At 34.8% G+C, this 20,120-nt stretch overlaps 1 protein-coding gene across 50 annotated transcripts in view; it reads right to left on the bottom strand.

Annotated features, from left to right (window-relative positions):
- NAALADL2 (N-acetylated alpha-linked acidic dipeptidase like 2) overlaps positions 1 to 20,120 on the bottom strand; it is a 1,339,033-nt gene that overhangs the window by 238,041 nt on the left and 1,080,872 nt on the right. For all 50 annotated transcript variants that reach the window (XM_084990315.1, XM_084990322.1, XM_084990307.1 and 47 more), the window contains one exon: positions 4,310 to 4,456. In XM_084990315.1, the coding sequence (XP_084846441.1) occupies positions 4,310 to 4,456 (147 nt within the window). The remainder of the gene's footprint in view (positions 1 to 4,309; positions 4,457 to 20,120) is intronic.

Raw genomic sequence — 20,120 nt, 5'->3', positions numbered from 1 at the left:
GATAAGGGCATGGACTGATCTTTTGATATACTATGAACACCAGACCGTCTGACATGCCCTATAGAGAGTAAATATACTGATCTGGAACAAAAATTATGTGAAACAGCTGTTAAGTGACAGAAGAAATGTGCATTGGACCACCAGCTTGTCATAAATATTGCACTCTTAATCAGAAAGCATCTGTCTTTTCCTTTTCAGCAATTTCTACATTGTATTCAATCTGCACAGAATGCTTCTCCTAACAGGTGCAACAATGTTTACAAATTGAAAACCTTATTTAAATGAAGCTTACAACTAGAGACATTTCAATTAACAAGGCAATATCTTATGAGAAGGAATAATTCTAACATTTGGTAAACCCAGAGATTGCTTTGCATTTATGACATTTAATTATTGGAAAATTCGAGTATAGATGCCAAGAAAAGCTAAAGAGGAAAGGTGCTTTAAGCAATTTTATGCAATATATGATCATACAGAGAAACTATAGGGAAGTTACTGGTGGGAATGTAGACAGTATGAAATATTGGGAATAGATTTTATAAAAGGTCACATTTCATCAAAAATAATTTTAGAAATAATAATGTCTCGAATGTCCATAAAAAGTGGTGCTATGACACTAGTTTAGATTCCTATAGGTAATTTACCTCTTTTTATCATTATTTACTTGTCAAAATTGAATATAATAGATCAATAATCCATCTTGCTGGAAACTGTCAGAAATACTAAAGTTTGCATTATAACCACCTAAATAAATTTTAAATAGATAATTTCTTCAAAATCATGAATATAATCTAGCACACTTAGAACACATATAATATTTAGAGTGACAAGGACTATAGAATTATCCACTTTAACTTTTTTTTCTTTCTCAAAATGAGTACAAAGATAAGGAATTCAGTTCCCAAAAACACCAGGAAGTGACATAAATCTGATGAAACCTGTGGTCCTTGAGGTTGATTGATCATTCATTTCCCAATTTTTGATGGAAAGATATGTTAAAGAAATAGTATTTCTAACATTCTAATCTTAATGCACAATTTAGCTAATTTTTCCATGGGAAAAAATAATCCATTGCTTCCCGAAATCCAAGTTTTCAATAAAGCACAGAACAAACAAAAGGTATCTGTGGGCTGGATCTTGCCCTTGGGCTTCCAACTTGCAAACTTTAGTGCAATAGTTGAGACCATGGGCTTACTGTTAAAGAGATCTGAGATCATCTTCCATCTTGGCCATTTATTAGCTTTATGACCTTGCATAAGCAACTTGATTTTAAACTCCACTTAATCCTTAGAAAAAAAATCTTAATAATAATAGACGCCTCACTGGGATATCATAAATATTAAATAAGGTGAGGTAATATAAAATATGTGCCAATATAAAAATATTTAGCAAAGCAAGTACTCAATAAGTGGTAGACATGGTATCCTTTATATTATAAAGTCATTCAATATTTATAATTCCTCTTAGTAACTGTATATAAATGTTTATTACAGGTTATTATCTGTTCTCTGGAGAATTTACCATACACAATTATCTCATTTCGAGCATTCTCATTTTGTAAGGACAATCCATTCAAAGCATTTTCCACACTAAAGCAATATAAACAAGGTCATTTGTTATAAAGCATAGAAAATTCTCTTAATTACTCTTTTGGAGACAAATACAGTAGAAAATGATTTTGATGATGGGAGTTAGACATGCCGTGAATAATGAAAAACTGATTAGTCCCTTCAGACTAAGCTAGTTCCTGTAGATTAACTTTAGCCTGAGAAGTTTCATACTGTAAAAGTACCTTCTGAGAACTTCAATGGGACCTGTTTCAACATCTTCTCCCTATTCAACCTCAGATCTCCTTGCTGATCCTCATAGAATCTTACCTGAGAAGGTTGTTTTTCTTCACAATTAACAAACTCCTCCCTCCCACTAATGTCTTAAAAACTTCTGATAAAAAAGTTTAGAAATTCTTCCACTAACATGTAAATCAGACAATAATTGTGATAATAGCTATGGTTGATGGAGGCATTATTATATGCTTAAGTTTAGCTAAACCTTTTACATGCATAGTCTCATTTATTTTTTTTAATTTTTATTTTTTTGTTTACAAAGTCTCAATACCCCTTTTTTTTTTTTTTTTTTTTTTGTCTTTTTGCCATTTCTTGGGCCGCTCCTGCGGCATATGGAGGTTCCCAGGCTAGGGGTCGAATCGGAGCTGTAGCCACCAGCCTACACCAGAGCCACAGCAACACGGGATCTGAGCCGCATCTGCAACCTACACCACAGCTCACGGCAACGCCGGATCCTTAACCCACTGAGCAAGGGCAGGGACAGAACCAGCAACCTCATGGTTCACTAGTCAGATTCATTAACCACTGCGCCACGACGATGGGAACTCCCACAGTCTCATTTAATCCTTACCATGGCTCTACAGATTCCAAAAGTATACCAAGGTTGCTCTCCTGTGAAATAATTCTGAAAGAGTTTAAATCATGTGTCTATTAAGCACGAGTCTGGAGTCAAGCATAGCCCCATTCCTAAGACTATACCTTATTGCCTTTCTAAACTACTGACTTACACTCCAACTAAATTAATTAGACAGTTATTGAATAAAAGGTATCCTTCAGTGTGATAACATGACAGGAGGTGGATGGTCTGAAATGGGGGAATGATAAAAAGATGTTAAAATATATCGAGTGGGAGAATTAAAAATGAGTTAATTTCTTAATATATCAATTTCATTAAAGTGTATTTAAGGAGCATGGTAAGAGACAAGTTACCTCTATACAGGTACCCCATCTTTAAACAGCAATACATGTGAAAATCCAATGTTTAAAAACAAATAAATCATAATGATTACTCTGTATTCCTCAAGAATTCATGTCATTATAACAGGAGTCACCCAGAGTTTCTCCCTCTGTGAATTTAATTTGTTAGTGATCATTTGTTAAATGTCTACTGAGGAAGTTAGGGGTAAGGGCAGAGGGCTTCAGAGAAACATAAAGGTAATTTTTGCTTGAGTTCCCATTGTGGCTCAGTGATAACAAAGCCAACTAGTATCCATGAGAATGCAGATTCCATCCCTAGCCTCACTCAGTGGGTTAAAGATCTGGTGTTGCTGTGAGCGGTGGTATAGATAGAAGATAAAGCTTGGATCCCTCGTTGCTGTGGCTGCGGTGTAGGTCGGCAGCTGTAGCTCATGTTGACCCCTAGCTTGGGAAATTCTATATGCCGCAGGTGTGGCCCTAAAAAGAAAAAAAAGAAAAAAAAAGGTAACTTTTGCCCAAAGCTATCAGACACTGATTTCACCTGACAATGGGTCTACAAATATGTAATTGAAACACAACTTTCCAGTAATGTCTATAATTGAAAAACAAAGAAGTCTTTCTGTTTCATATGGTAATGCAACACAACAATGGGAGGAAAATGTATGTATACATACATGTATGTGTAACTTGGTCCCCATGCTGTACAGTGGAAAAATAAATAAATAAAATTTGTTTAAAAAAAAAAAAAAGTCTTTCTTTTCCAACCACTATTTTTTTAATGAAATAATTACCTAAGTAAGGCAGGCTACCCGGGGGCTCTCAAATAGCCCCCATTAAGACCCACACAATTTGTAAAAGAAAGTGAAGTATCTCAACTGCTTTGGATCTACAGAGAGTTTCCTGTGACATAATTCTGAGAGAGATTAAAAGACCTAAGGTCCAACAGAAGAATGACCACATTTAATTAAGGTAAATCAGGCCTCTGTAATATTTCTTTGAGAAAGAACCTCATATTCTCACCAAAAAAAAAAAAAAAATAGTCTCTCTTTTTAGGCAAACAAACTATGCACAAACTTTGAGCAACTAATCCACAAGACTCACGTTGAATGCTTTTTCTCTTGAGCAAGGAGAGGGGAATCTATTGCACATGTCACCTGTTACTATGAATACTGAAGATTATAATTATGTTTTGATGTTAATCCAACAACTGCACATTTCTTGTTGCAAAACACACTGAAAACGTGACTGACAGTATAAATCTTTGTAAATTGAATTCAACACTATTGAGAAGAGCTGATATTTTCAAATATTCTTACAAAGCTTCTGAACAATAGGAATAACTTTCTAAATGAAGCAGCTTCTCATAGTAACTTATTTAGGAAGAAAGACAAATAGCCAGGATAAAATAAAATTCTGTGTGTGTGTGTATATATATATATATATATGTGTGTGTGTGTGTGTATCTATCTATCTATATATATATATACATATATATATATATATATATATAGTATGTGTGTGTGTTTTGAACTTTTAGAAGCAATCACCTCTGATAATTGGGAGTCCTCATAAGAAAACCTCACGGTGGGAATTCCAAGATGGTTGATGAAATAATCGGCATCATCCTGCATCTGTACAGAACTGACATTGGTTTCTGGGCACTGACCTCTTCTGGAACAGTTGAAATTATTTTTCTGAAAAACATAATTTAAATTGTTAGTATATATTGTGTTTCTTGAGTAATCTCTAAATCAGTGCTACTCGAAATGTAGTCCATAGATCAGCAGCATCAGTGACACTAAAGAATTATTTGAAATACAATTGCTTAGGCCCTATCCATGTCCTTCCAAATGAGAACCTTTGGATCTGGAACTCAGGAATCTGGGTAGCAACATTCCTCCACACTGTTCATTCTCACTGAAGAATGACAAGCACTTGTCTAAATCAAGCTTTGTTTACTATTGTTGCTTTAAAAGTATTTCTATCATAGACTTATAACCATAATTTGAAAATATTTTAAAATATTTGAATATTTTAAAAGAATGTTACATTTCTTAAAATGTTTAGTTTTGTTTTTTTTTTTAATTTTTAAGTTCTCCCACAAATGTAAAGGATGGCTTAGTAGGATATAATTCTACTCAATTTTTTTTTTTTTTTGGTAAAATCACAAACCATTTCTTCTTCTTCCAAGCATATTCCTACATGTCTTAAGAATATATTCCAAATACTGTGAGCTGAAGAGAACCACAAAGCTAAGTGCAACATCTGGGGAAACAAAATTATAGACTATTATTTCTTAAACCAAGAGTTGTCTAATATGCACAACAAATGCCAGTAGCTTTCAAACATAAAACATAATTAAAAAATCAACAAGTAAAATAAGTGTTTGTATAACGAATATCAATTTCAAATGTCTTCTTTAATAAAATTTCTAAAAATGTAGAATCTTTGAGATGCTGCTATCTCAAGTATGAAACATGGAAGAATGCCAGCCTCCTCAGCAGTAATTATGAAGGAAGAGAGACAATAGCATGAGAACATCACACTCAATATTAGGCAAAAAGAATGTATTAAAAACATGTTTGCCGTTGAATCAAGACATTGACTCTTCAACCTCACCCCATGTTTCTTTGGCATAACATAATTTCAAAAACACTTTTAAATATAACTCATCAAAATATTTGAAAATATGTATTTTAATATTCAGAAAGTGAGTTATTCCAACTTTTTTCAACTATGGTACTAAATCTTTCAAACATATAGTAATGTTTCAGTACCTACACAATTTTTTGGAGGTACTAATAGAAAGATACTTGCAACCAACTTAAAGTCAATTAAAATGGAAAGTCTGCTTAAAACTAGGCAAGGTTTCAGGTTAATGCCATTTACAAATAACTTGGGTAATTAAGTAGTTTGGAAGAAGAAAGTAAAAAGAGTGTTCTGGCATATAGTCTAACCCTTAGCAACCTAATGCTTTTTATGGTGACCCCTACTGATTTTCTTCTTTTGAAAGCCTAATTTTCTGAAAAAAGAGCCAATCCTGTTTCACTTCCTTATATAATCCAGGGGCAAAAACTCCTGGAGGTTTTCTATCAGCTGGGATAGTTTGGGATGGGAGAGGTTTCTTTATTATTCCCAAAGAAGAGCTATCCTTAAGTACTAGGTCATAAAAAGCAAATAAACTATATTGGCTAAGAAGATCCAAGTATTTGGGAGATCTAGGTTTTGAAAACTGCTAACTTTGAAGGTATTTGTTTAGCCAGAATAGTTTTTTTCCTAATTGAATTTGAAAGCCCCGGACAGCCAGGACAGTCACCAGTGTCTCATCACTAGTGTCTCATACTCAGCCTGCCTCACTCATGCAAATTTATTGAATGAAGGCTGGAGGCATTTAAATTTGTGAAACCTAGGTTGTTGTACTCTTGTATGGTATTAATGAGGCTTTGATGGAATCTAGTCTTTTCCCAGATGCTTAGCCAATAAAATTAACAATTATTTTTTAAAGTTTTCTCCCCTTTTACTACATCACCATCTATGTCTTTTTGAGAGAGCATGTGTATACTACATTTTATGATCAATGGAAATATAGGCTTGCTTTTAATTTTGTTTTGTATATGTAATTCTTTTATACACTCTAAATATCAGCTGTGCTCCTTGGGTAGAATTTTTTTTTCCAAAAGAAGAATGGAATAGGTCAAAAACTGACAACTCTAAATTCTATGAGTTGTCTGTTTAAAAAAAAAGTAATTAAAATTTTAAAAATTAAAATTTTAAAATAATTTTGGTTTTAAATTTTGGTATCACTTTTACTCCATCATCATTCTTATATATGAGCTTCCCTCTGATAAAAAGTATTAATTTCCCATAAATGCAGGTTCCTAAGGTGGTGGAAATCACCCACTCCAATCAATCCTTACATTCTTTGTTCTAACAGTTACTCAAAGTACATTTCTTGTTTTGCCTCAGTCTGTTACTGGCCCCAGGCATTCTTTCCAAAGTCAGTATAGATTATTTTCTAGTCTCTATGCTCCTTCTGTGGCTAATCCCATTGCATAGCTTTCATATTTTCATTGCATTTCATTTCTGTGATTCCTTCTAGCCACATCATTACATGTACTATACTTTTCAGGGCAATTTAAAGAGTGATGTCTAGTCACTTAGGATGGCACATAAAATGTGAGAAAAAAGAATGTATACATGTTAAGTGTAACTAAGTCACCATGCTGTACAGTAGAAAAAAAAATATATATATATATATAAATATATGATTTAAAAAAAAAAAAGAGTGATATCCAGCCTTCAGGATCCTATTTCCTAAAAACCTTTGGCATTCTTTCCCCTATTCTGGCTTGCTTTACTTCACCCATTTATTGAAAATCTCTTTCCCTAAAGACTTGTACTGCATCTCTTACATGAACTCCTTTGTAAACTGACACTAAGAGGGCAGCAGGGTGAATGTTACCTTTAATTGTTTTAAAATTATATCTAGATGGTTAATATCTCTTAAACCATATCTATAGTGTTAACATGGGGTATTTATGGAGGGAGGACAGAGTACAGAAAAATAGGGTTCGGAGTTCCGGTCGTGGCGCAGTGGTTAACGAATCCGACTAGGAACCATGAGGTTGCGGGTTCGACCCCTGGCCTTGCTCAGTGGGTTAAGGATCCGGCGTTGCCGTGAGCTGTGCTGTAGGTCGCAGACACGGCGTGGATCCCATGTTGCTGTGGCTGTGGCATAGGCTGGCGGCTACAGCTCTGATTCGACCCCGAGCCTGGGAGCCTCCATATGCGGTGGAAGCGGCCCTAGAAAAGGCAAAAAGAAAAAAAAAAAAAAAAAGAAATAAAGAAAAATAGGGTTGTATGATCCAAGGTATAGGTGGGCACTGTACCTGGAAGCACTTGCCTATTGAGCCTCATGTTGGAATTAAGTCCAAATGAAGAGTAAACATTTCAAGAAAGCTAATCCAAGATTGGAGGATGGGGACAACAGAGTGCTCTGAGGAGCCTACCTGGGATCTGTTCCTTAACTACTGCATTTCCCTGGAAAACTCATGGAGAATTCACCTCATCAACCCCCAAATGCCTCCTCTCTCTGTCTCTCTTTCTTCCTTCTTTTCTTTCTCTCTCTCTGTCATTCCTACTACCTCATTTTCTACTACCTACTCTCCTGTGATTTAACCAGGAATGAGGGACTGAACCACAGTACCTTCAAGCCTGTGTTATTTTATTCTTTTGTTCCTAACTAGTCTCAGAGTAAAATAGAATGAAAAAGAACTCAACTTCCAGATTGAATTTTTCCCCAAAATTTATTTTACCGAGGGATTTCCCTTAAGATGAGACTATTCATCTGGCACAGAAACCCTATCTTCTAAATCTTTTTATTATTCATTACTTTAAAATCCAGACAAAATTCACAGACCTGAAGTAATCCTAAATCCGGATTCTATCTTAATGTGAAACTTTTCCCACACAGCACCTCAGTGGACTGTAATAGATCCAGATCAGATAATAGATACTGATCTACTCAACCTCTGTAACTACTAATATCTGAGAAGGAAGTAGAAAGAAAACAAAGGAAAGCTGTTTCCTTTATTTTTCTAGAAGTTAGCCAATCATGGAAGAGAGAAAGTTGGTAACAAATGTGTGAAGGCCAATCAATTTTTAAAATTTATTTACAAGACAGAGTAAATTCAAATTAAGTACTTCATCCAAGGAGTTCAAAATGACCTTCACTTAATATTTGATAACAAACATTTTAATGCCAATTTATAAAGTAAGCAAATTTAGGCAAAGGCCATGATTAGGTCACTTGTTTAATTTCCTACCATTAGTCTTTCAAAGACCTGAAATGAAATCTCCATCTCAATCCTAAAGCTATAAGCTCTTTGCAAGTATACTTTTAAACTGAAAGGAAAAACCTCATAATAAACTATTATATAAGTGAAATATAAAAAAATTAACATTTGCATTAGTTGAACAGCAATGCCAAAACACATTGACAGGTTTCTAAAGTATTTAAAAATCTCTTTAATAATTCAAACATTTTATTTTTTCCATACTCTGCTTTCCTCTGCATACATACTCACTCTACACACATGAGAAATCAAAGATGGTTACTTAACCAGCAAAAATAAATGTAACATTCAGAATGGAAGTACTACCTTCTACATATTATAATGAAATTACTTTTCATTTCAGGATTATTTTATGACTTCAGCTATGTTGAAAAAATTATCTTCCTGATTTTCAAAGTTAATAGTGTGTGAATTGTGATAATGATGTCTATGGTATTTAAAATAGTGATTTTTCAGAGTTCCTGTTCTGTCTCAGATGGTTAGGAATCTGACCAGTACCCATGATGTTGCAATTCCATCCCTGGTCCTGTTCAATGGGTAAAGGATCTGGCATTGCTGTGAGCTATGGTGTAGGCCAGCAGCTGAAGCTCCAATTTGACTCCTAGGCTGGGAACTTCCAGATATCACAGGTGCAGCAATAAAAAGCAAAAAATATATTTCTCACTTAGGCACTGCAATGATTAATTTCATGTGTCAACTTGACTAGGCTATAAAATGCCCAGATACTTGATCAAACATTATTCTGGTTATGTCTGGTTATGTGTATGAGGGTATATTGCAATGAGATTTTATTTCGAATTGGTAGGATGAATATAGCTGAGTGCCCTCCCTACTGTGGGTGAGCCTTAATTCAATAGGTTAAAGATCTGAATAGAACAAAAGGCAGACCTTGCCATCAGCAGGGGAGAACTCCTCCTTCTGTGACTGCCTCGAGCTGGGACATGGGTCTTTTCTTTTTTTTGTACTCAGCTGAATCATCAGTTCTTAGGTTTCAAGCCTGATGGCATTTGGACTGGAACTTACATCAGTTGCCCTCTTGGGTGTCCAGCTGGCCAACTACAGCTTGGGACTCTGGTGAACTCTAATATGGATACTTTTAGATGGTCTGTTAACTCTTAGCATAAGAAATTTTCATCAGGAGTTCTCTTGTGGCTCAGTGGGTTAAGGATCTTGTAATGTCCCTGTAGTGGCACAGGTACAACCCCTGGCCTGGGCATGTCTGCATGCCACAGGTGTGTCCAAAAAAAAAAAAAAAAAAAAAAAAAATTTCGTCAGAACTAGTGAAAAATTAAACTGTAATGGTGGTGAGAAGACTTTTTGTTTGTTTTTGTTAGTTGATCTACTGGAGATGGCTTCATACGATTTTTTTTACATTTTAACTTCAAAGTGTATCAACATGATCCCAGGCAATGTGAACACGTAAACAAGTGAGGAATCAGAGAAATTACTACATTTTGAAACTGGAAAGAACATAAAAATCCTAAAGCCAAAGGTAATTACATTGAGCTCCACCAAAACAATTTAGGAAATCTGTGAACCTCATGAACAATAAGAACAAAAAATCACACTTTTATTTTCACTCAATTTTAAAGGAAATTTAACATTTATTCAAATGTGAAGAGGCCATAAACCCAATAGTGTTAGCACTATCTGTGACTTTGTGACCAAATGAAACCAGGCATTTTCATATCATAATTCACTTGTGATAAACTCATCACTAATAAAAAAGTTATGAGCTATTTTTCTGAATTTTGGTATTTAATGTGCTTAATTTTAAAAACAAATTTTGTGTTTTACTGTTTAGTTAACTGCACTTTGAGATAATTGGCTTCTTTTGTAATCATGTGTATTTTAATGTATGCATTTTAAAATGTTATTTCTGAGAATGGGTCTATATGGGATTTATCAGCCTGCCAGAGTGGTCCACAGTGGGGAATCTCTCCAAGCAAGATGGTTTAATTTAACAAACTGGAAAACAGAGACCCCCCAAACCGACAGAACTAGGACTTGATTCCAGGTCTTTTCATTCTAAATGCAATGCTATTTCCTCTCTACCATGCTTATATATCCAGCATGCAAACAATATTAATGCAGGTGAACATCCTAATCTTAATTCGTCTTTCTGGGATTCTAAATTGTTTTTTATTATTTGTTTTCAGGTCATTAAATTATTGGATATAGTTGTAACAAACGGTGTATCAGTGGCAATTCTTCAATGCTCAGTTACAGTGTATATATCATGTGTTCTTCATTTACTTAGTTTGTATTTTTATGCCAGTGTGTCAAATTGCTTGCTGTCCAGAACCGAATTTTTTTTGCTTTTTAGGGCCACACTTGTAGCATATGGAGATTCCCAGGCTAGGGGTTGAATCAGAGCTATTGCTGCTGGCCTATGCCACAGCCACCACAACGCAGGATCCGAGCCACATCTGCAACCTACACCATAGCTCATGGTAACACCAGACTCTTAACCACTGAGCAAGGCCAGTGATTAATGCTGTATTCTCATGGATGCTAGTCAGATTCATTAATACCTGAGCCACAATTCGAACTCCTAGAACCTAATTCTTTTTTTTTTTTTTTTTTTTTTTTGTCTTTTTGCCTTTTCTAGGACTGCTCCTGTGGTACATGGAGGTTCCCAGGCTAGGGGTCTAATCGGAGCTATAGCCACTGGCCTATGCCAGAGACACAGCAACACAGGATCTGAGTCATGTCTGTGACCTACACCACAGCTCACGGCAACGCCAGATCCTTAACCCACTAAGCAAGGCCAGGGATCAAATCCACAACCTCATGGTTCCTAGTCGGGTTCGTTAATCACTGAACCACGACGGAAACCAGAAGCTATGTTTACTGACTTCCTTTGATATTTTAAACTAGAAACTGCAGTTCCCGTCAAGGCTCAGTGAAAACAAATCTGACTAGCATACATGAGGACACAGGTTCCATCCCTGGCTTTGCTCAGTGGGTTCAGGATCCGGTATTGTTGTGAGCTGTGGTGTAGGTCTCAGATGTGGCTGTGGTGCTGTTGCTGGGCTGTGGTGTAGGCTGGCAGCTGTAGCTTGGATTTGACTCCTAGACTGGGAAATCTCATATGCTGGATGAGGCTCTAAAAAGACAAAATACCAATACATCAATCAATCAATCAATCAATCAATCAATAAAATAAACTAGAAACTAAGTTACCCTTAATGCTAATATCTGATACTGAGTTCTTATACATAAAATATACTTTCAAAAGAGTAAACACTTTTTTAAAAAATAAATGAATATTTTTGTGGAAAAATTTTAAAGATTAAATTGCATAGGGGGTAAAAACAGATTTTACATTATTTTAAAATGGAAGTTTTCAACCTATAAAATGAGACTTTCATAATCTCCCAAGGTCTATGCAAAAGTTCAATAACCTACTTATAGGGTGGTAACAGAGTATTTTCAGCATTAAGTGGTGAAGAATTGCTATAATATACCCAAATAGAATTAGCAAATTGAAAAACATACTCTAATTCTCATCTCATTCTGTTAATTTTTGATATGTCACTACCTTTATATTTAAAATACTTCAAATTATATTTAAAATATTGTTATGAACTAATGGATCCTTTAAAGATCACTCTGTAAAGGTGAAAATTGAGAAAAATGAAGACGTGTGCCCTTGTTTTTACTGTAACTTCTAACTTCTATCCTTCCCATCCCAAACTACCTTTTTTTTCCTTCCACTTCTCTGACCAGTATGGTTCCCTGACCAAGAAGCAAAGGATGGCAGAAGAAAGACCTATTTCTTCCTTATTTCTCTCCATTTAAGGCTTTTTATAACAATAAAAACAGGCATGTGTTATTTTAAAACTTTAAAAACATTCACATTTCAATCACTCTGGTGGCCTTTAAAAAATTCCAACTAATATAATAACATAGTACCCACTTTATGGTATCTTATACCACAATATATTCCAGATGAATTCATTTTTTAAATATAAAAAATATAAATCATATAAGTACGGAGGAAACAGGGAAAGGTAATTTTAATAATCTTAGAGCACAAAGATGTTTTAGAGTATGACAACAAACTCGGAAGACAAAAAAAGATTGATTAGTCCAGGTACACAAAATTTTAACTTTTCTACATGGCAAAAATTACCATACACAAGAATAATTGAAAACCTAGGGGGAAAATAGTTATAATTCATTCCACGGACAAAGAGCTAGTTTCTGTAATACATTTAAAAAATGACTGACAAGCCAATAAAATTCTACAAATATAAACTGGCATTTCACAGAAAAAAATAATTACAAATGCCTTTTATATATAAAATAACATATAAAGTTTCTTAAATATTTACAAGGAAACTTTGGCATCTTTGATTATAGACTGCATTGTAAAGAATGTGGAAATTCCAATGCCTCATATATTGCTTAAGAAAAAAAAAAGCTAGCACGAATTCTATGAAGGTTAAATAAATATTATATTTATTCAGCGGAATAATAAGCCATCTTTTAAAAGAACAATGAAGGTATTTATGCAGTTGGAGAAAAATAATTTCTAAGATATGTTTTTACATTGAAAATGTACAAAAAACTCTTTTTTGTTAAAAAAGTAAAATAAGAAAAGTATATATATATATACTTTAATACAGCTGGCCCTTGTATGTGTGGATGCATGATGCCATTTCATAAAGGGACTTGTGTATCCTCAGATTTTGGTATGGGACAGGGTGTGGGGGTTTTCCGGAAACCAACCCCTGCAAAAGCAAATGCTACTTATGCAAATGATATTTGTCTTTGGGGAAGGGTACTCCTAGAGAAACAGGCTTCTCACCGCACTATTTTATTACTTTTGAATTTTAATTCTGGGATTGAATCATCTTCAAAAAAATTACATACTCCAAATCCCCTCTGAACTATATGTTCTACGTTTCCTATCCCAAGATTCCCTTGACTGTAAGGAATCATATCAATCTAAAAACAACTTTTGTTGGATAATAGAAAAGAAACAAACAATCTAACAGCTATTTCACAGTTTCAGAAATGTCGACATTTTACAAAATGCCCACAAGTAGAAAGATGGGGTATTTAGAGTTGTATTGTTGACAACTATGTAATATAAAAAGTTAATTCAGGGTCATCAAAAATGTATGTAGCATGGGGAAGGGGGCAGATGAACGTAATTACCACTTGATCTTATTAGTAAAGAATAGGTTCTCCTAAGGTTTGGGAATGGATACAATATCATGAGGCCCTTGCTGGGGTAGAGGTCACTAAAGTAAGCATCTCAAATAACCAAGAGAACACTAAGAAAGAACAGAGAGCCAAAGGATAGTGAGGAAAACTGAAAACAAAACTCCACCCATTTAATAATCATGATTTGCTTAAGGACCACTCTTTTTTTCATGGTTTGTGTATGTTAATATTTTCTAGACAAGTATCAAATTATTATCAAAATATGCTAAAGATGGGCTACCTCACTTACTATAAGGAGTAAGGATTTACATAAGGATTTATCATTTACAAACAGACATCGTATTAGATTATAGTGCAACGAAGTGAAGTGCATGAAACAAGTATCATTATCCCATTTTGCAGACCAAAAGCTTTGTTATCCTCTAGAGACTTAAGGATAGCCAATGAAATGACAGGCAAGTCTTTCTAACTTAGATTTTTATACTATTACCCCCTCTACCACATACTTCCACCCCAATTCAGTGACTTTTTTCCCCCACAACTAACCAAGGACATAAGGAAATAGTTTGTCAGTTTGTACAGAAAAAGCTGGTAGGCTGCTGACTAATGAACTAAATTAAAATTACCTTTCAGTTTAAGGGAAATAGTGACTTAAAAATAGTTTACCAAATAAAAAGACTCCATAGATCCCTTTGCCACTTTGGCGTTTCTGTAATAGGTTTGCTGTTGGTCATTCCAACAGCTAAACCTATTTTTTCATGAAATGCCAACTGTATATAGAATGACAACCCCAGAGCCCTTCTAAAAGCTGTACTCTGATTATATCTAAAAGTGTGTATTGAAAAGCATATTGAAAGGAGAACCATCCAAATTGACCTTTGGCCAACACACTGAATGAAAGCACACACCCCCTGGGTACAATTCCTATAGGACCTTTAATGACCAAAAGGATCAAGATATAGATTTTATGTCACAGTGAAGGATAACAATTCTGGCTTCATAGTGCTGTTCCATGCTGAGGAATTGGCTGACATAATATAACTTCAGCTATTATTTCACCAGCCTTCTTAAGGTTTGTCTTAAATAGCTTCTCCTAGTTTCACAGGCAATGCTATTTTAAATAATCCAGTGTCAGCATTTTAGTGATATATTCCAGCTGCCAGGCATTAAAAAAATTAACTGAAAAACTTAACTGGTTTTCAATTCTACATTAACTGTCTCAGGCTGCAAGTATTTTTAATGAAATATTTAAACAAAATCTTCTGTAGATGAAACAGTTTAGTAACTTCCCTTCCAAAAAAAAAAAAAAAAAAAAAAATCAGACATTTCAAAAAAGGTACATACAAAAGCCAAGACACAATTGGAGTTAACTCTGCATATATTTAGCATCATTCAGTAGACAGCAGGAGAAAGTTTACTGTCCTCTCTGTGACCAGGGTTACAGGGCAGTTGTAAATCAGGAGGGCGCTCTCAGGTTTTTTAGAGGTAATTCATTTAATTTTAGGACAGCACAGGGAGAAAAAAAAGAAAATGCAGACTTGGCAAGCAGGAGGGCAAAAGGATGTGGATGGCAAACTATCACATATTACCATTTCAAGCAAGTTAAGTGCTGAGAGTGAGAAATCAGGCAGAGGAAATAACACCATCAGCAGTACTATGTCTAAGTCTGACAGATGACAGCATCTTGGTGTAACCTTAAAGCCCTGGGCCAAAATAACTGCTAGCCTAGGGATAGTTTTGCTAGAATCAGTTCATCAGATCTTTGTAGCCACTGTTGTATCTAGGGGCACTGTGCATATGCTACCCAGGCACTGCCCATGACCCTCATCCAACGCCAACCACCACATGTTGTTTCTTTCCACCAGACCTAGGTCCATTATTTTGGTCAGCATATACCAAGATGTCTTATAATTATATCCCTTGTTTTAACTTAATCATCCTTTGTATTTTTTCTGCCTCTGCTACATGTTTTCTGAGGGCAGAGAATGTTTGTCCATCCTTGTACTGACCCCAAACTTATCAGCACAAAAAAGGGCAGTATAAGTGTTTGTAAAAATGAAAGTCAATCCAGTCATGTCAACATTTTCCAATGGGAGGGAATCATAAGGGAAAAGAGAAGAAAAAAGCTACACACACAACATCTGGCTCAGCTTAGTTCTGACTTGAAAATTATTGGACTTAGAATGCCAAAGATGCTACAGGAAGTTTGAGGTTAACTTCAGGTAATTCCCTGAGTCACAACTATACTGGAAAGCATTCTCTTAATTATTTGTTGGGCAACATTTACTTTTAAGTAAACTAAGTATCATATTAGGCACCTGTAGGAAATCAATAAGTAGGTAATGATATCACAAAGTACATTGTGTTGAGTAGGTTCTTAAGATAAATACTGAAGAGCAATCAAAGCATGACCCCTAAATACACTACAAAAAAGGCAGACAATTTTGCATTCTCTCTTAAAAAGTATTGATGTCCTTTTTCACTAGCATGACTTTGGGACAGTTGCTTAACTTCCTGAAGCCTTAAATTTCTCAGACGTAAAAAGGGAATATGTGTACAATATGAGGAGGTTGAGAGGAGTAAAACAATAATGCATGAAAAGCACTCAGCACCTAGTCCATCAGGAGTACTTAGTACATAACTATTATCATTATGAATTCTCATTACTAGTAAAGTAACCAACACACCCACCCACATGTACACCTACCCACATACCACTTAGATTTTCAGCAACATCTTCCTTACCAAATCTACTTAAAACTAATTTCTCCTGCTTTCTAAGATGTAGAATGCTCTTATTTAGAAAGCTAAGGCAGTCTTTTCATGATTATCTAGTTACTTTTTCCCAATGAACTTTGTTGAATTTGGTTTTAAAGAAAGTTCTTTATATACTCTTTTTTTTTTCCCTTCATAAGTTAATTTCTTTGGATTTTATGAGGTAGTTTATGCAATGGAATCACGTTTTTATTGTTCAAATTTTTCTTGATAAATTCACTAAAAGATATTTTTTAATTTTATACAAGGATAAAATATTGTAAAATTGATATTTCACAGAATAAAAGCCCTTTTACTTGGGATAAAATTACATAAAGATAATTATCTACACCTGAGAAATGATAGTGTAGCATTATATATTTTTTCGTGTAATATCAAGTAATTTTTATTAAGCATTCTTTATTTTTCTTAATATTTCCTTAATATAATTATTTTCTACTCTGGAATTCCAGAAACTGTTATTGTAGATAAATCTACATAAACATGAATTCTTTATTAAAATACAGATTGGATCAAGATAACTCCGTGAAGGGAAAACACAAGAAAAAATACTTTTAAAATATAATACTTAATTCTCAAATCTAAACTCAATGCTGGGATTCCAAAGAAGTCAGTTTTATTGGAATCCAAGAAATCCTCATTTAGCTGAATTTGGAACTCAAAGCACTTTGAAATGGAGACTACTTTGATATGAGGCTTTGTATTGGATCTGGGAATGGATCCACTGTGCAGATAGACATAAAAAGCACACAAATGACCATTTAGTATGTTCTCCTGACATCTGGCACCTTGCCAACTCACTTGGAAGTGAAATAGGTATTTCAAACTTAACTCATCGAAGGGTAAATTTTACATCACGCTAAATGAAATAATCTAGTAAAAAAAGACGAATACAATATGATTCTACTGACACGAGTGCCATGGACTAGATTGTGTGCCTCTTAAATTCAAATATTGAAGGCCTAACCCCATATATGCCTGTATTTGGAAAGAGGGCCTGTGAAGAAATGACAAAAGGTAAATGAGGCCATAACAATGGGGCCCTCTTCTGATAGGGCTGGTGACCTTAAGAGCAGAGAGATAGCAGAATTTTCTCTCTCCACCATGTGAGATACAGCAAGAAGGTGGCTGTCTACAAGGTAGGAAGTGACCTCTCACCAGGAACCAGAACTTGACCATGGACTTTTTTAGCTTCCAGAATTGTAAGTAAGTTTCTGTTGTTTAAACCACCCTGTCTATGTTGTTTTCTTATAGCAGTCCAACCACATTAATACAATGAAGTATCTAGAGTAAATTCATAGAGACAGAAAATAGAATTGTGGTTGCCAGGCACTAAGAGGAGGGGCAATTGGGGTGTTCTTTAATGAGTATAGCATTTCAGTTTTGCAGGATAAAAAGTTCTGGATATTGGTTGCACAATGTAAATATACTTAATACTACTGAATTGTACACTTAAAAATAATTAAGATGGTAAATGTTATGTGTAGTGTATCTTACTATAATTAAAATTTTAATGAAAATAAAACAAAGAAAAAAGTATTGATTTCTTCTCTCATATCAGCTCTTTGCCCAGTGTTCCTTATTTCCACATATGGCCCCAACATTCATCCATTTGCTCACTTCAAATTTTTATAGTCATTCTGTCCTATTCACCTTCTTCTGCCCCTTACATGTAACCTAGTGTTTCTCAAAATTTAGCATACAAGAGATCATGTGCTGGGTACCATGCCCAAACATAACTTAGTAGGTCTGAGATAAGGCTCAGGAAACAAGTATTATAGACCCCAATGTTCACAGCAGCACTATTTACAATAACCAAGACATGGAAGTAACCTAAATGTCCATTGATGGAGGAAAGGATAAAAAGATGTGCTACATAAGTACAATGGACTATTACTCCTCCATAAGAAAGAATGCAATAATGCCATTTGCAGCAGCATGGATGGACCTAGAGATTATTATAGTAAGTGAAATAAATTAAAGAAAAATATCAATATGACATCATTTTTATATGGATTTTTTTTTTGTCTTTTTTTTTTATTTTTCGTTTGCTATTTCTTGGGCCACTCCTGCGGCATATGGAGGTTCCCAGGCTAGGGGTCTAATTGGAGCTGTAGCCGCCGGCCTACACCAGAGCCACAGCAACATGGGATCCGAGCCGCGTCTGCAACCTACACCACAGCTCACGGCAACGCCGGATTGTTAACCCACTGAGCAAGGGCAGGGACTGAACCCGCAACCTCATGGTTCCTAGTCAGATTCGTTAACCACTGCACCACGACGGGAACTCCTATACGGATTTTTTTAAATGGTACAAATGAACTTATTTACAAGACAGAAACAGACTCACTGACCTCAAAAACAAACTTAAAGTTACCACAGGCAGAGGCAGTGGAAGGATAAATGAAGAGTCTGAAATTAACATATACACACTACTATATATAAAATAGATAAACAACAAGGTTTTACTGTAAGCACAAGGAACTATATCAATATCCTATAATAACCTATAGTAGAGAAGAATCTGAAAAAGTATATATATGAATCACTTTGCTGCATACCGAAAATTAATACAACATTGTTAATAAACTAAACTTCAATTTAAAAAATTAAAAATTAAAGTGTACAAACTTGGTGTCTGTCTGGGGAAAAAAAAAAAAAAAAGACCAGTACATAGGTGATAAATATGGGGTAAGAGATTACAGAATTAAAAGAAATTACTACAATAAAGTAGATTTTTAATATACAAAAGTTTACAAAATAGTTCTGAAAGTTCAGAGAAACAAGATACTGTTCAAAAATAATAGCTTTATTTTCCAGAGTCCAGAATCTGCCTACATGATATTATTTTCTTTTTTGGTTATATGTTTGACATTCAGTGAAAACTATGCCAATTTTAAATGGACTAACTGAATGAAATAATTCCATAAATAAATTGATACCAGTATTCTTCCTGGAGTACGATTTCTATCATTTGAAATCTGAAGTATATATTTTCCTTTTCCTAAACTATTAGTTCTGAGAGCTAAGTTTTAAAAGACTATCATTTTGTTCTTTAAGTACTTTACACTTTATACAAGATTTTGACCTATATACTACTATTTTATAGCACTTTGAGGTAATTAGGGTGTGAGAGCTATCTGACAGATGAGAAAATGGAGATACAAATGGGTAAGCAATTGCCAACAATGACTAAATAATAAGGAACAGAGACCTCAGTAGAACTTGACTCCTGCTCCAGGTTTGTTTGGTACTTTTCCCTTTTTCAAGGCTTGTTGACAGATAGTTTTCCCCTAGTTGCTCCTTCAAAATCTTTTCCCCTAGTCAAAAAAATTTTTTGGTGAATGCACTTCAAGGAGGGAGCAAAAGCTGAGCTATTATCATTACCTAATCTTGTGCTGTTGTATGCTGACTATGTTAAAAAATGCCAAGGTGACTGCTAATCTAAGTCTATGCCCTGAGCTCTGTAGTCCCTTACCTCTGCCTTGGTTGCATCTGGATGACTTTCCTTAAAGATGACTGATCAGATGTTAAAATATATCTAAAAAGA

This window comes from Sus scrofa, chromosome 13, assembly GCF_054392235.1.
Source record: "Sus scrofa isolate SSC_HxYL_T2T_F1_AM1 chromosome 13, Sscrofa_HxYL_maternal_Yorkshire_Landrace_v2.0, whole genome shotgun sequence".
Lineage (NCBI taxonomy): Eukaryota > Metazoa > Chordata > Mammalia > Artiodactyla > Suidae > Sus > Sus scrofa.
This window is presented reverse-complemented; position numbering and strand designations above follow the sequence as displayed.